The following is a 15,361-nucleotide window of genomic DNA, read 5'->3' as shown; positions in this document are numbered from 1 at the left end:
AGAACTCATCTAGATGAGATATAATTTTGTCTCATTCACTTGGAAAACAAGAACATATAACATCCACGTCAGCACACACGCATCTTATAGCATCACATCCAATGGCTATAAAAGATAAATGAGACCAAATTATATCTCATCTAGATGAGTTCTAGCAAAACTGTTCAAACAACTGGAGCAAAGCATTTCAGGAAGATGCTAGCTGATGTAAACTAGACTCCTTTCATGTGTTTCTGTGAGCATTTTCCTTTCGATTTCCATTCTCGTATGGGACAGGTTTTGTCAGTTGAGTATTGTGACACGTTCATGCCCGGGTTAACTTCCAAATAACGGGATCACAGTATGTATGCATATATACAGTGGCAGAGCTAACGAGGGATTGCCGAGGGGGCAAATAGCCAAATATAATTTTCTGAAGAGGCCAAATACTCTATTTCTCTTAATTTGTCCATCCTAAACAGTGTATCTTCACAAAATATCCATGGGCTGGGGCCTGGGGGCCATGGCCCCTGCATCACAACACATAGCTCCGCCAGTGTACATAGACAACATATCCCTATATTTAACTGTTACAATTTGAGCATTGCTGTATTATTTGATTAATAAATCATCAAGCAATAAATGTAGGGATGTCTAGTCGTACGGATGGAGCCAACATGTTTGTTTGGAACGTGCGTGTTGCTCCCTGCCGGGCTAGGCTAGTTTGACCACACCGTGTTGTCTCCCTCGACTGAAAAGGCATATTGGTGGATGAAAGGAGAGGGGGCATCTCATGTTGTGCAGAATACATTATCTTGCACACAAGAACAAACTTTCTATCTACATGTACATGTTTTTATTCTTGGAGAAAATTCATTCATGTGATGTTGAAGCTTGCCTCTCTCCATAAGTAGATCCTTGGACCTTGGCTAGTACTATAAACATCATTTCTTTCACAAAGTATATTGCTAAAGTAAGCAGAGCAAAGTGGGAATGCTTTTGGGCTCTGTCTGAGCCATCGTTAATTGGTATATGGTATCTTGTTTGCCAGCTTTTTGAATGACTGATCCCTATATATCGATGCCAAGTAGCCTGGATTGGATTCTGCCCTGTAGCGCTGCTGCATCATCGGCTGGCCAGCTTCTAAATCGTTGAGCCCAAAAGCTCTGGGATCCGGATTCTCTCCCCCGGTCAAGTTGCGGAAGAAGATTGGGAATCGGAATCCAGTCCAGGGCGATCTATCTCTCTGGTGGGCGTCACAATGCTGGGGATTCAAAGCGAGCTTTCTTTTCCCCTGAAAAGGAAATAGTGACCGCCCGGCTTTATTCTCTTCACAAAGTACATGTGGTGCCTCCTGGAGAGCAAGGGCGCTGCGACAAAGAAAGTGAAGGACAACACGAGCTCATAGCTAGGTACATGTCATCAATGTGTGATGGTGATGCTAGTATGTATTGTTGTATTCAAGCTTTTATTGTTGTGACGTGTGTGTCTATGTGCACATTAGGGTTGCTAATATGATTGTATCTTGATGTACTTGTCCTGCCTTGTTATCAATAAAATTTAGTTTCATCATGTCCTGAACTCCTAATACTTGTAAAGAAAGAGGGAAATTTCTTTGAATGGAAATATATGGAATCGCTGTATGTCCATGTCTGTGCACCATGATCTTCTATCATTGTTCCGCCTTGACTGATATACACAGCCTTTTTTGACAGAATCATGATCGTATCTTAGCCAATCTGCAGGACTTTCTTGATTCTACCGTAATATCAACCTCGATTCAATGATGCTTAACAGAGAATATTGGTGGGCTCAGATGTAGACTATTCTGGCATTAGGTTCTTCCTGTGGTTCTTGAACAAAGTGACTTCTCTTGTAGGAAGGTAGTGGTGACGATGATTCTGTGTGCTTTCTAAACCTGTGGAGTCCAAACTGAACATGGTGGCCAGCTAAACCAGATATTGGAGGCAACAAAATGCGACAGGTACGACTTCTTAGAAATAACACATATACATGAGTTTACATGACAGTTTACTGATAATGAACAAACACACAGTTCATGAATGTAGACGAGAATCTACAACGACATTGAGGCAGACTTAATCTTGGACATGACCTAACAATACTTTTTGTACACACAAATAGACAATGCTCCTTTCCTTCCTGTTATTCTACCAATGCTGGATTCCCTTACTTCCTTCTAGAACAACAGTCCATTCTTGCTTCTTAGGGATCTACTTTGTACATCTTTGTTCACTGTCCACTGGAGCTTACACTGCTTCATCCTGAAAAGTTGAGAAAAACACTTGCACTGTAAGCTTATCTGAACTCTGAACACAGATACAGATACTCAAATAAAAGAAACTTGTTCTTTCTTTCTTTTGTTTTGTTCTATGTAGGCATGAGGTTAGGAGAATGGGTGTGTAGATTGTGGGTCTGCACAAAATATACCACAAATCTACAAAAAAAAAGTAGCCTAGTAAGACTGCAAGATCCATCTAAGCTTTTGTTTTGGAAGCGGGGAAATTGTCTGATAGTGCTAAGATTAAACCACTGATAAATTGGGCCAGGGTGGCTGCAGTTAAGCAGTTTGGCTCATAGAGAGTTAATGGTGCCAGTCGTCATGCATGCATGGTGGTAAGTAAACTCTAAAGAAAAATAAAAAAAATACATAAATGCTCCTGCATGCTGTGCCTTTGACATTGAAAACTTGTTAACATCAGACCATCCTATGTTTGTACAGTTTTTACTTGAGAGTTATACCTTCTAGGTCCAGAAGCCCTGGGTCTTGTACTTGGGGAAGGGGATGCGGCCGTGCTCGATGCTGTTGACGTCGTCGACAAGGATCTGGAAGTGGCGGCGCACCTCCTCGGCGGACTTGGTGCCCCCCATGGCGCTGGCCACCTTCTCCCAGAGGTTGGGGGCGCTCTCGCCGTAGTAGGCGAGCGCCTCCTCGAACACCTTGTTCTCCTTCTTGCTCCACTCCGAGTCCGAGCTCGGGGAGGTGCTCCGCGACAACAACCCGGAAGACATCTTCAGGTGAGATGTGATGTTCTACTCGAACTAACACTAGCTTTGGTGTGCCTGGTGTGCTGGGTGTGGGCTCCTGGAAGTTGTTTGCTCTTGGGAAGGCTCTGGTGGTTTGGTTGGTGTCTCTCTTGCTGTGAGGGCTGCTATTTATAGGCCATGGGGGTGTGTCATGTCTCTGTCTGTAGGTTAAAAGGTGGCTGAGGAGAGGATAGCAAGGTTCTCGCAGGTTTTTCGAGGCTAGGGATCAGACATGGGGATCGAAGCGTGTGGTGTTTGCGATGAAAATTTTAGGTGACAGCCTGTTTGAATAATTAGGCTTTTTGGGTCCATTTGCCGTTGCCCCCAACTCATCACGTTGTCCAGAGATGTTTTCAAAATTATACAAGCATCACCTAAAATCCAAATTAACTCTCAAATCCGTCGTATCTGAATCTGAATTAGTCATTACTGAATTCGTATTTTTATTCCTCGTAAATGAAGCTGTGTTTTTTTGGGGAAGTAAATGAATCGGTGCTTGAACTTGAAATTTTACATGCCTACATATAAAAAATTAGCATGTACACTACCTCCGTCCGGGATTATAGGTCCAGCTAGCCAATGTTGGTTGTACGGGATTAAAAGGCCGGCTTGCATTATTAGCGCTGCTGGTTCGCGAGACGATTGACCAAGGCGCTGCATGCAGGCAGGGGATTAAAAGTACTATGCTGCATGCAGACTATTCATTGGGTGCATGCATGTAGAAGAGACTCCCGATGCAGCTTTTTGTGAGAAGATCAAAGGATCGGGCAAGTGCCTTGGTCCAGCTGCGGTGGCTCTCCGGTCTTGTAATCCCGGACGGAGGTAGTAGTTTTTTGAGAATTTTGCAAAACTCCAGAAACATAGTTTTCACATGGTTTTCACGAGATATTCTCAGGTAGATGGAGGTGACCTGGGCTGGGCTGGGCACCCCATGCATGCATGGCCACTTACAAATGGCAATGGTGGTGTCATCTCTGCAATGTGTCCTAGCTAGCTTGCATGCATTTGACAACTGTTCATCAGTACGCAACAGCTACTACTGCTTCGAAATTAAACTTGTAAAAGGATGGCGGGTGCTCAGTGCATGCACCCTCTCAGGCCATTGGTCCCAGGCTCCCTGCGAAGCTATTACACCTAGCTGGCCTTGCTCCAAGTAGAAACCTGGTAAGCTTTCGGCGCTTTGCACATCATGCGTGCGTCTCCTCTCAAGTAGAAAGCAAAGTCACATTGATCACATGGCTAGAACTCACCACGATTGCAGTACTGTCCAACTTCTAACTTGGGCACCATGGCATGAGCATGATGGCAGGCAGCTTTGTTTGCTTCGTAGTTAAATTCCTTGTGAAGTTGGTCTCAAAAAAAAATAATTCCTTGTGAAGTTCACGCATTTTAGTACATCGATCGCCATTCTTTTTACTTGCTATTCAGTTCTCAAATACATATACCTGGCCACATCTTCCACATGGTTCCAAATTGAACGTTTTGACACCACACATTTCTAGCAGTCTTCGCAGTTAATGGATACAGCCGTGCTCTACTCACATCACAAACGGAAGCATGAGCATCCATCTCTCCATGCATGGCGATGTCTCAGCCGTGTGATCCTGACATGGATGATGGGTCGGCCAATAGGCTTCAAGGCTCCCACAGGGGGAAGGGTACGTGATACTCCTGTTCAGAACGACAGAGCTGCACAGGTGCGCATACCCAAAAACCTCTGATCTCGATGCTCATTTTCCATCAGTTTTCTGAAACCCCTCTGATCCAATGCTGCCAAGCATATCATGCAACATGCATGCACCCTCATTGCCTATCTGAGCTGATCACCATTTCATCTAAAAACAGCGGTACTGCCATGTCCGGAATGCTGTGAAACCATGGATTAAGTATGGCGCTACCAACTGTATCTCTGAATATTTTGTTACATTAGAGTACCTAAGAAGTTTTTCCTCAAAACAGCCTTTTGACTCTTTTGTATGGGATATTTATGATGGAGAAATCGTGCAAAGAAATATTTTTGCATTGTTCGGGAAGGGGTCCCAAAATTCAGAGAGATAGAAGTCCAGGGTGTTGTCCTCGTTCAAAAACGAATTTTGCTTGTCCATGCATTAGTTTAGGGACACCATCCATTTGGGAGAGAAAAGATGCAGGGATGTGGGCTAAGAACCTCCATTCCTTGAATGCCACGCAATCTCCACCACCCGGTTGACGAACAGATCCCAAAGACACGATGAACACCCCCCGGCTCCAGGGACTTAAGGAATATATCTATCTTTCTATCTCCAATGGTCTTGGATAGGGAATTGACAGAATGCCATCCTGCAGCCCCTTGCTTGCTGCATGCTCACGTAGTCCTGGTGGTTGCATCGGATGCACTGAACCGGGGGGCGGCGGGCGCAACTTGCGATTGATTCTTTGGACGTGTGGACCGGTCCATCCATCCACCGGAGATCTCTCCCCAGGAATCATATCTGCCTAAAAGCCATAGCAAAGATGCATGATTCCCCCCTCATATTTCGAACAATCGGAGCAAAGCTTTTCAGGAAGATGCTGGGGTTCATGTAAACTAGACTCATTTTTCCTTTAGATTTCTGTTCTCGTATGGGACAGTTTTTGTCAGTTCATTATAGTGACACGTTCATGCACGGGTTAATTTCCAAATAACGGCATTGCAGTATATATGCATATATACATATACGACATATATATTCCTATATTTGTAAACATGATAGTATCTGATATAACCGCTGTTATAATTCGAGTATTGCTGTAGTACCTGATTAACAAATCATCAAGCAACCAATTTAGGGATATCTGCTAGTCATACAGATGGAGCCAACATGTTTCTATGGAACGTATGTGTTGCTCCCTGGCGGGCTGGTATAGTTTGAACACAGAGTGTTGTGTTCCTCGACATCTCATGATGAAAAGAGAGGGGCATCTCATGATGTGCAGAATACATTATCTTGCACAGAAGAATTAGCTTTTTATTCTTGGAGAAAATTCATTCATGTGATGTTGAGGCTTGGGAATAGCCAGCCTGAATTTATGCAAATGGTCAACTTGCCTCTCTCCATAACTAGATCCTTGGCTACTACTACAAACATCATCATTTTTAGAAAGTATATTAAGCTAAGGTAAGTAGAGCAAAGTGGGAATGCTTTTGGGGTGTGAGCCATCATTAGTGGGTATATGGTATCTTGTTTGCCAGCTGCTTGAATGACTGATCCCTATATATCGCGAATAAGGTGATTCCTAACCCTTTGCGCGCGCAACGCCAATCACGACCGCACAAGCTACGTGCGGATCCGAGCCGGCTGGCCCACTGGACCCAGGCCTGGAAAATATATTCCTCCTTCACCGGCCGGTATACAAATCAAATACGTACCTAGGCTACTGCCCGACGCCTCCATTCTCTCTCTCTCTCCCATTATCTCTGAGAATCCAGCCGGTCCTCCTCCCGTCCCCTCCCCCACAGCCGGCGGCCCTCCCGATCTGGAGGCGTCCGGCCAGATCAGCTCCTCCATACCACGGCGTGCCTCGCGGTGTCCCGGCTCGCTCGCCGTCACCCAGCTCGCTGCGGATCTGGGAAGTCCGCACTCACCAAGCCTCCCGACGTCTCCTGGCACCAGATCCGGCGACGAACAGGCTATCTTGTGCCTCCTCCTCAAGCTCACGAGCTGGGATTACCTTTTCTTGTTTGCCAATGGATTTGTAGTTCAAGGTGATTAGGATTTATTTGCAGCAGTGTCATATTGATTGTTGCGTGATGGATCTAGTAGCACATGGATCCACCACGTTTAATCTTGGTCTTGTGTTCTCTGTGATGAACTTGCATGGGCTACCTTGATCGATTTGTGTCCACAAAAAGGCTAGCACAATTTAGGCCCTCAGATTGTTTGTTGGGATTTGACTACAAGCTGGACAAAGTTTTATCTGCATTAAGGCTACCTTTCAGCTCTCTGATAAAATAAGCTGCAGTTTATTTTGTTTGCACTGACAGGTGAAATCCCTTTGTATAGACATGCTTTATTTCCAAGTTCTCAGCATAGATTGAATTTTTTTGGGCAGATTTGTACAAGAACTTTTTGGATGTCCGGATCGTCCTTTGCTGAAAATTGATGAAGGACTTTATCTTTTTACAAAGAACTTTGTTTCTACAAAGCGGTCTCTTTGTATAAATTGCTGAAGAACTTTATTGTTGTATGTAAAAGAGAATGCTTTTTCTTGCCATATTGATGTTAATAGAACTTTATGTTTAACTAGCTGGCAGTTTGTATGAATCCTTGAATAACTTTGTGTACATGTGAATTTGAAGGTTATGAAAATAGTACAAAACTTTATGAAGGCAATTTATGGACTTTATCACAAGTTCAGTAGAACTTTTCTGATTTTTTGCCCCTTTGTCGACTCTGCTAGAAAGTGGCATTTTTATGAATGTTACTACTACCATTTTTTGTGACTTATGAATTTCCGACCAGATTAAACATATGCGTGTCAGTTCTTTAAATGTTACATAATTTGTATCTAGACTTGCATAGATAATGAGCAGCGCATCCCTCGTGACGAATCTAGAATTTGCTGCAATACGGCTTTATATACACACAACAGAATATCACATGTCCTGAGAATACACTGCATGGCTGAGAACATGGTGGGGCAGGTTGATTGGACAGTGCCCTGGATGGACGGCAAGGATACAGGTTGTGCGCGCAATCAGTTAGGAAAAATCCACTCCCAAGTAGCCTTGGATCGGACTGGATTCCGTCACTGTATCATCGGCTGGTAGATTCCAATTGTTTGAGCCCAAATGCTTTGGGATCCAGATTCGCTCACCGGTCAAGTGGTAGGGGATGGGAATCAATATCTAGGTCAGGGTGGTCTCCCTGGCATGGCGAGCGTCGCAATGCTGGGGATTCAAAGCGAGCTTTCTTTTCCCCTGAAAAGGAATTGGTGACTGCCTGACTTTCTCCTCTTCACATAGGTTCATGTGGTGCCTCCTGTAGAGAAACGGTGCCACGACGAATAAGGCAATGAAGGGCAATGTGAGCTCATAGCTAGGTATGTGTCATTTGTGTGTGATGCTAGTTTGTATTTGTTGTAGGGGTATTGGATGATTTGCCCCAGAGTTGTTTCAGTGAATTTAGATGACAATGTGGAAGATGCTGCTTGGATTAGTGAAGTATTAGTGTGTGACACTGTGACTTGTGTGTCTATGTGCCCACTATGGTTGCTAATATGGTTTTATCTTGATGTACTTGTCCCGCCTTGTTATCAATGAAGTTTAGTTTCATCCTGTCATGTTACTTGTAGAGAAGAGTGTAATTTTTATGGCTGGAAACAATATGGAATCGTCATATGTCCATGCCTGTGCTCCATGATCTTCTATAATTGTTCAGCTTTGACTTGATATATACAGCCTGTTCTACTTGATTATACTGTACTTTGCAGTGTTTGAAATAATACTTGCAACTTCTTTTTGATGGAGTCATGATCATATCTTAGGCAATCTGAAGGACTGTTCTTGATTCTACCGTAATACCACTGTAGATTATTCTGGCATTAAGTTCCTCCTGTGGTTCTTGAATAAAGTTTAGTGACTTCTCTTTTAGGAAGGAGGAAGGTAGTGGTGACAAGGATTCTGTGTGCTTTCTGAACCTGTGGAGTCCAAATTGAACATGGTGGCCAGCTAAACCAGATATTGGAGACGACAATATGCTACAGGTACAACTTCTTACAAATAAGGAATAACACAAACACATGAGTTTACATGACATTTTATTTGACGACTTGGTTCAAGCGGATAATGAACTACATGCAGTTCATGAATGTAGACGAGAATCTATGACAACATAGAGACAGACTTAACCTTGGACATAACCTAATAATACTTTGTACACACAATCGACAATACCACTTTCTTTCCTGTTATTCTAACCAATTCATGATTGCTTTGCTTCCTCTTAGAACATCAGCTCATTCTTAGAGACCTAGTTTGTACAACTTTGCTCACTGTCCACTGGAGCTTACATTGCTTCATCCTGAAAAGTTGAGAAAACACTTGAATTGTAAGCCTATCTGAATTCTCATACTCAAATACAAGAATCTTGTTCTTTCTTTCTTTCTTTCTTTCTGTTGTATGTAGGCATGAGATTGTAAGCCTATCTGCACAAAATCTACCAAAGATTTATAAAAGAAGTAGCCTTGTAACACTGCAAGTTCCATCCTAGCTTTTTGTTTTGGAAGTAGGGAAATTGTCTGGTAGTGCTAAGATTAAACCACCCATAAATTGGGCCAGGGTGGCTGCAGTTAAGCAATTGGGCTCATAGAGAGTTAATGGTGTCAGTCGTCATGCATGCATGATGGTAAGTGACCTCTAAAGAAAAAGAAAAATACATAAATTCCCCTGCATGCTGTGCCTTTGACATTGAGCATCTACTTTTCCCAGCAAGCAGACAAATACAGCAGCAACTGTTATGCTTAATTATGTTCAACTGAAAACTTGTTAACACCAGAGCATCCTATGTCTGTACAGTTTTTAGTTGAGAGTTATACCTTTTAGGTCCAAAAACCCTGGTCTTGTACTTGGGGAAGGGGATGCGGCCGTGCTCGATGCTTTCAACGTCGTCGACGAGGATCTGGAAGTGGCGGCGCACCTGCTGGGCAGACTTGGTGCCCCCCATGGCGCTGGCCACCTTGTCCCAGAGGTTGGGGGCGCTCACACCATAGTAGGCGAGCGCCTCCTCGAACATCTTGTTCTCTTTCTTGGTCCACTCCGAGTCGGAGCTTGGGGAGGTGCTCCGAGACGACGACCCGGAAGACATCTTCAGGTGAGATGTGATGTTCTACTCGTACTAATGCTAGCCTTTGTGTGCCTGGTGTGCTGGGGTGTCTCTCTTGCTGCTCTTGGGGAGGCTCTGGGGGTTTGGTTGGTGTCTCTCTTGCTGCGGGGGCTGCTATTTATAGGCGATGGGGGTGTGTCATGTCTCTGTCTGTAGGTTAAAAGGTGGCTGAGGAGTGAGGAGAGGACAACAAGGTTCTCGCAGGTTTTTCGAGCTAGGGATCAGACATGGGAAGCGTGTGGTGTTTGTGACAAAATTTTAGATGACAGCCCGTTTGAGTAATTAGGCCTTTTGGGTCCATTTGCCGGTGCCCCCAACTTTTTTTTTGAGGGTATCGGTGCCCCCAACTTATGACGTTGTCCAGAGATGTTTTCAACATTATACAAGCATCACCTGAAATCCAAATTAACTCTCGAATCCGTCGTATCTGAATCTGAATTAGTCATTTGGTTTGATGCAAGTCACTGGCTAGGCTTCATCTCAAAAGGAAATAAGCTCTTCTTTTTAGAAATGTTTTTTTTTCTGTGTGCAAGTTACTGACAGCAAAGTCACATTGATCACATGGCTAGCTCTCACCACGATTGCAGTGTCCAACTTCTAACTTGGGCACCATGACATGAGCATGATGGCAGCAGGCAGCTTTGTTTGTTTCGTAGTTAAATTCCTTGTGAGGTTCACGCATTTTAGTTCATCGATCGCCATTCTTTTTTACTTGCTATTCAGATTTCGAGTACATATACCTGGCCACCGTTAGAAGTACAAACGTGTTAGTTAGGAATTAAAAGAGATAGAGATAGATTTGGTTTAAACCAACAATGACTTGCCTTGTACTCCAATCATCTTCCTACGTTGTACTTCTATATATACCTCATACAAGGGTCAGATCAATATAGCCTACAACAACGCAATATTCTAGCCATCCTACAATTTCTACATGGTCACTAGTAGAAAACAGGGTTTTGGTCATAGCACAATATACACATTAGTCCCGGTTGCATTCGAGCGGCTAAAGGCATTGGTCCCGGTTCAAATGGGCCCTTTAGTTCCGGTTTGAGACACGAACCGGGACAAAAGGGCATCGCACCCTTTAGTCCCGGTTCGTGTCTCAAACTGGGACTAAAGATTAGACCTTTAGTCCCGGTTTGAGATATGAACCGGGACTAAAGGGTGCGATGCCCTTTAGTCCCAGTTCATATCTCAAACCGGAACTAAAGGGCCCATTTCTCAAACTCTACCTCCCTGTATCGCCATTCAGTTAAAAAAACAAAATAAAATGGTAAAAGCTTCAAAAAATAAAATCCTTCGAGATGTAGTTATATTGCTACATCTACTAGTTAGGAAAATTTAAAAACTTAAATTTGGACATGTTTTGCAAAAAAATGTCATGAAAAAGTAAAACAGCTATAACTTTTGCATACGATGTCGGAAAAAATGTATAATATATCAAAATGTTCAGCACAAAAATCTGCATCCGATTTTGATGGCCTACGGCCTGTTTGCAAATTTTTGGAATCCTCAAATTCCAAAAGGAAAAAAAAGATATGCTCAAATTTTAGTTTTTTTGAATTTTGGTTAAATCTGGTCAAACTACTTATTCAAGAAGTATTAGTGTTACTACATAATTATTCAAGAATATTAGTGTTACTACATAATTATTCAAGAATATTAGTGTTACTAAATAATTATTTCAATTTTTTTTGAATTTTGGTCAAATCTGGTCAAACTATGGTCAAACTACTTACTCAAGAAATATTAGTGTTACTAAATAATTATTGTTTCTTAGAATAATAGTTTCAAACTCAAACAATGGAACGTGTGACTTCATTCTCAAGCTAAACTCCTGAGGGTTAATAGGATTGACATCTTACTATAGTCAGGAAAACAACGAGTGCAGACTTGGAAACGAGGGGGGAATAGAATCCAGAATTTAAGCGTGCTCAGGCTGGAGTAGTGAGAGGATGTGTGACTGATAACCCATAAGTATAGGGGATCGCAACAGTTTTCGAGGGTAGAGTATTCAACCCAAATTTATTGATTCGACACAAGGGGAGCCAAAGAATATTCTCAAGTATTAGCAGCTGAGTTCTCAATTCAACCACACCTGGAAACTTAATATCTGCAGCGAAGTGTTTAGTAGCAAAGTAATATGATAGTAGTGGTAATGGTAGCAAAAGGTAATGATAACAAAAGTAATGTTTTTGGTATTTTGTAGTGATTGTAACAATAACAACGAAAAATTAAATAAGCGAAGAACAATATATGGAAAGCTCGTAGGCAATGGATCGGTGATGGAGAATTATGCCGGATGTGGTTCATCATGTAACAGTCATAACCTAGGGTGACACAGAACTAGCTCCAATTCATCAATGTAATGTAGGCATGTATTCCGAATATAGTCATACGTGCTTATGGAAAAGAACTTGCATGACATCTTTTGTCCTACCCTCCCATGGCAGCGGGGTCCTAGTGGAAACTAAGGGATATTAAGGCCTCCTTTTAATAGAGTACCAGACCAAAGCATTAACACATAGTGAATACATGAACTCCTCAAACTACGGTCATCACAGGGAGTGGTCCCGATTATTGTCACTTCAGGGTTGCCGGATCATAACACGTAGTAGGTGACTATAGACTTGCAAGATAGGATCAAGAACTCACATATATTCATGAAAACATAATAGGTTCACATCTGAAATCATGGCACTCGGGCCCTAGTGACAAGCATTAAGTATAGCAAAGTCATAGCAACATCAATCTTAGAACATAGTGGATACTAGGGATCAAACCCTAACAAAACTAACTCGATTACATGATAAATCTCATCCAACCCATCACCGTCCAGCAAGCCTACGATGGAATTACTCACGCACGACGGTGAGCATGATGAAATTGGTGATGGAGGATGGTTGATGATGACGATGGCGAGGGATTCCTCTCTCCGAAGCCCCGAACGGACTCCATATCAACCCTCCCGAGAGGTTTTAGGGCTTGATGCGGCTCCGTATCATAAAACGCGATGAATCCTTCTCCTTTATTTTTTTCTCCCCGAACGCAAATATATGGAGTCAAGGTTGAGGTTGGTGGAGCTCCAGGGGGGCCACGAGGTAGGGGGCGCGCCCAGGGGGGCAGGCTCGCCCCCACCCTCGTGGCTAGGGTGTGGGCCCCCTGGTCTTAATCTTTTGCCAGGATTTTTTATTATTTCCAAAAATACGCTCCGTGGAGTTTCAGGTCATTCTAAGAACTTTTGTTTTTGCACATAAATAACACCATGGCAATTCTGCTGAAAACAGTGTCAGTATGGGTTAGTTCCATTCAAATCATGTAAGTTAGAGTCCAAAACAAGGGCAAAAGTGTTTGGAAAAGTAGATACGACGGAGACGTATCAGTGACCGGCCGGGAAGTTAGATGATTTAGAATGATGAGGGGTGATTAAACATTAGAGGTTAAATTGAGCAGTGATGAGGGGTGATTAGAGATTAAATTTGAAAATCAGAAAAAAAATCGTAACATTTCCTTTAGTCCCGGTTGGTGTTACCAACCTGGACTAAAGGTGGAGCTCCAGACAGCCTCCACGTGGAGGGCCTTTAGTCCCGGTTCGTATAAGAACCGGGACTAAAGGAGGGGGGGCTTTAGTACCGACCCTTTAGTCCCGGAACCGGGACTAAAAGCCCTCTTGAATCGAAACAAATGACCCTTTTCTACCAGTGGATATTAGAGCAGTTAGTCTCACGACGCCGATACTAAGACCTTCCACTACTTCCGTGACGTGTCGCCCCCGGGGAGATTAATCTCCTCTCCGGCGCGACACTCGATCAATCAAAGGTTTGATCGATTCCGTAGATTAGATCAATTTCTTAGATTAGATTAATTCCAAATTCCGAAATTCGTGTAGATTGATTTATTTTAGCCACCAAATAAATTCCATAGCCCTCATACTGTGAAAACCAGTGCAAGTTCATACACGGTGGCGATTACGGTACCACGGTGCGCTGCTACATGCGGCTCGCTTCAATTGGTGCTGGTGCACACATATATAATACAAGGGAATGCCTCTACCTCAACTATAGAAGACTAGGAGGTGGGCCACAAATCCAATACACGTGCAGTACAAAATACATACTCAACACCCCCCCCCCACAGTCGGAGTGTCGCCGGAGACACAAAGACTGGACCGAAACTCCTCGAAGACGGGAGTAGGCAATCCCTTAGTCATCACATCACCAAACTGTTGCGTCGTCGGCATGTGGAGAACCCGAACACGTCCAAGGTCAACCTGCTCACGCACAAAGTGAATATCGAGCTCAATATGCTTCGTCTGTCGATGGTACACCAGGTTGGCGGAGAGGTAGACCGCACTGACGTTATCGCAGTAGACAAGAGTGGCCTTATGAACATCACAAAGCAACTCCTGAAGCAGCTGACGTATCCAAGAGCACTCGACCACGACCTTGGCTGAAAGAAATATGCCCTAGAGGCAATAATAAAGTTATTATTTATTTTCTTATTTCATGATAAATGTTTATTATTCATGCTAGAATTATATTAACCAGAAACATAATACATGTGTGAATACATAGACAAACAGAGTGTCACTAGGATGCCTCTACTTGACTAGCTCGTTAGTCAAAGATGGTTATGTTTCTTAACCAGACATGAGTTGTCATTTGATAAACGGGATCACATCATTAGGAGAATGATGTGATTGACTTGACCCATTCCGTTAGCTTAGCACTACAAGAAATCTGTTAATACATGACGGATCCGATCCGTCACGCATAAGTGAAAAACTATCATGGGTGTCCATGCATGACGGATAGGAAATATGTCATGTATATCGCGTCATAATTTGACATAGTACCTTCCTTGACGGTTCCTGAACGTCATGTATTTACACCAGGCCCACCCAGACCCAAACCATTGTGACGGAGTAGACCGTCGTGGATTGTTGCCACATAGGATTTTCGATTGCCACATGGCCGCCTACGTGAATACTATTCTTCGTCATAAAATTCGTCATGGATTTACATACAATATAGAGCCCATTTATTTCGGCCTAATTTTGACCCAGTACGTTTTTAGCATAATGCATCACACAAATCCTAATCACAGTTTTGACCCAAGAGGAAGTATTTGCAATGTGTCAAACTATTCATCCAGTAAAAAGCTATCTGTATGTATCAACGTCGCAGTTTATAAAATCCTCCAAAATCCTCCAAAATTCTTAAATCTTTATAGTAACAATACTTCCTGCCGACTTAACCATCATAGTACTATTATTTATAACAGGAAACAATAATGAAAAGAAATGAAATGAAGCAGTATATATGAGAACAAGATGACAACTTGCATGAGAACTACAAATTTAGTCTATACACAAGGCTTAAAAATTACTTCACAGCTATCAAGGTACAAGCCAATTCAGAACACAGGAACAAAAGGGTGATAACCACTCTAGTAGTGTATCGAAGCAATGCAAGGTTATTAAGGTACAA

General features: G+C 42.9%; 2 protein-coding genes and 1 long non-coding RNA gene across 3 annotated transcripts; 1 reads left to right on the top strand and 2 right to left on the bottom strand.

Annotated features, from left to right (window-relative positions):
• Positions 1-1,940: 1,940 nt before the first annotated feature.
• Positions 1,941-3,116, bottom strand: LOC125539226 (protein RADIALIS-like 3). Its single transcript, XM_048702611.1, has 2 exons — positions 2,743-3,116; positions 1,941-2,264 (listed from the first exon to the last, which is right to left on the bottom strand). Exon 1 carries the CDS (start codon positions 3,010-3,012, stop codon positions 2,746-2,748), a length of 267 nt encoding a protein of 88 aa, XP_048558568.1. The 5' UTR covers positions 3,013-3,116; the 3' UTR covers positions 1,941-2,264; positions 2,743-2,745.
• Positions 3,117-6,761: 3,645 nt separating this feature from the next.
• On the top strand, positions 6,762-9,719 carry LOC125539220. The gene is made up of 3 exons (XR_007296729.1): positions 6,762-8,088; positions 8,640-8,751; positions 9,590-9,719. It is a non-coding gene; the product is annotated as an uncharacterized LOC125539220 (long non-coding RNA).
• Positions 8,758-10,280, bottom strand: LOC125539211 (protein RADIALIS-like 3). The gene is made up of 2 exons (XM_048702592.1): positions 9,583-10,280; positions 8,758-9,068 (listed from the first exon to the last, which is right to left on the bottom strand). The coding sequence occupies exons 1-2, from the start codon at positions 9,849-9,851 to the stop codon at positions 8,999-9,001; spliced, it is 339 nt and encodes a 112-aa protein (XP_048558549.1). The 5' UTR covers positions 9,852-10,280; the 3' UTR covers positions 8,758-8,998.
• Positions 10,281-15,361: the final 5,081 nt, after the last annotated feature.

This window comes from Triticum urartu, chromosome 1 (assembly GCF_003073215.2).
Source record: "Triticum urartu cultivar G1812 chromosome 1, Tu2.1, whole genome shotgun sequence".
NCBI lineage: Eukaryota > Viridiplantae > Streptophyta > Magnoliopsida > Poales > Poaceae > Triticum > Triticum urartu.
Note: the sequence above shows the minus strand (reverse complement) of the source record. Positions and strands in the feature narration are given on the sequence as shown.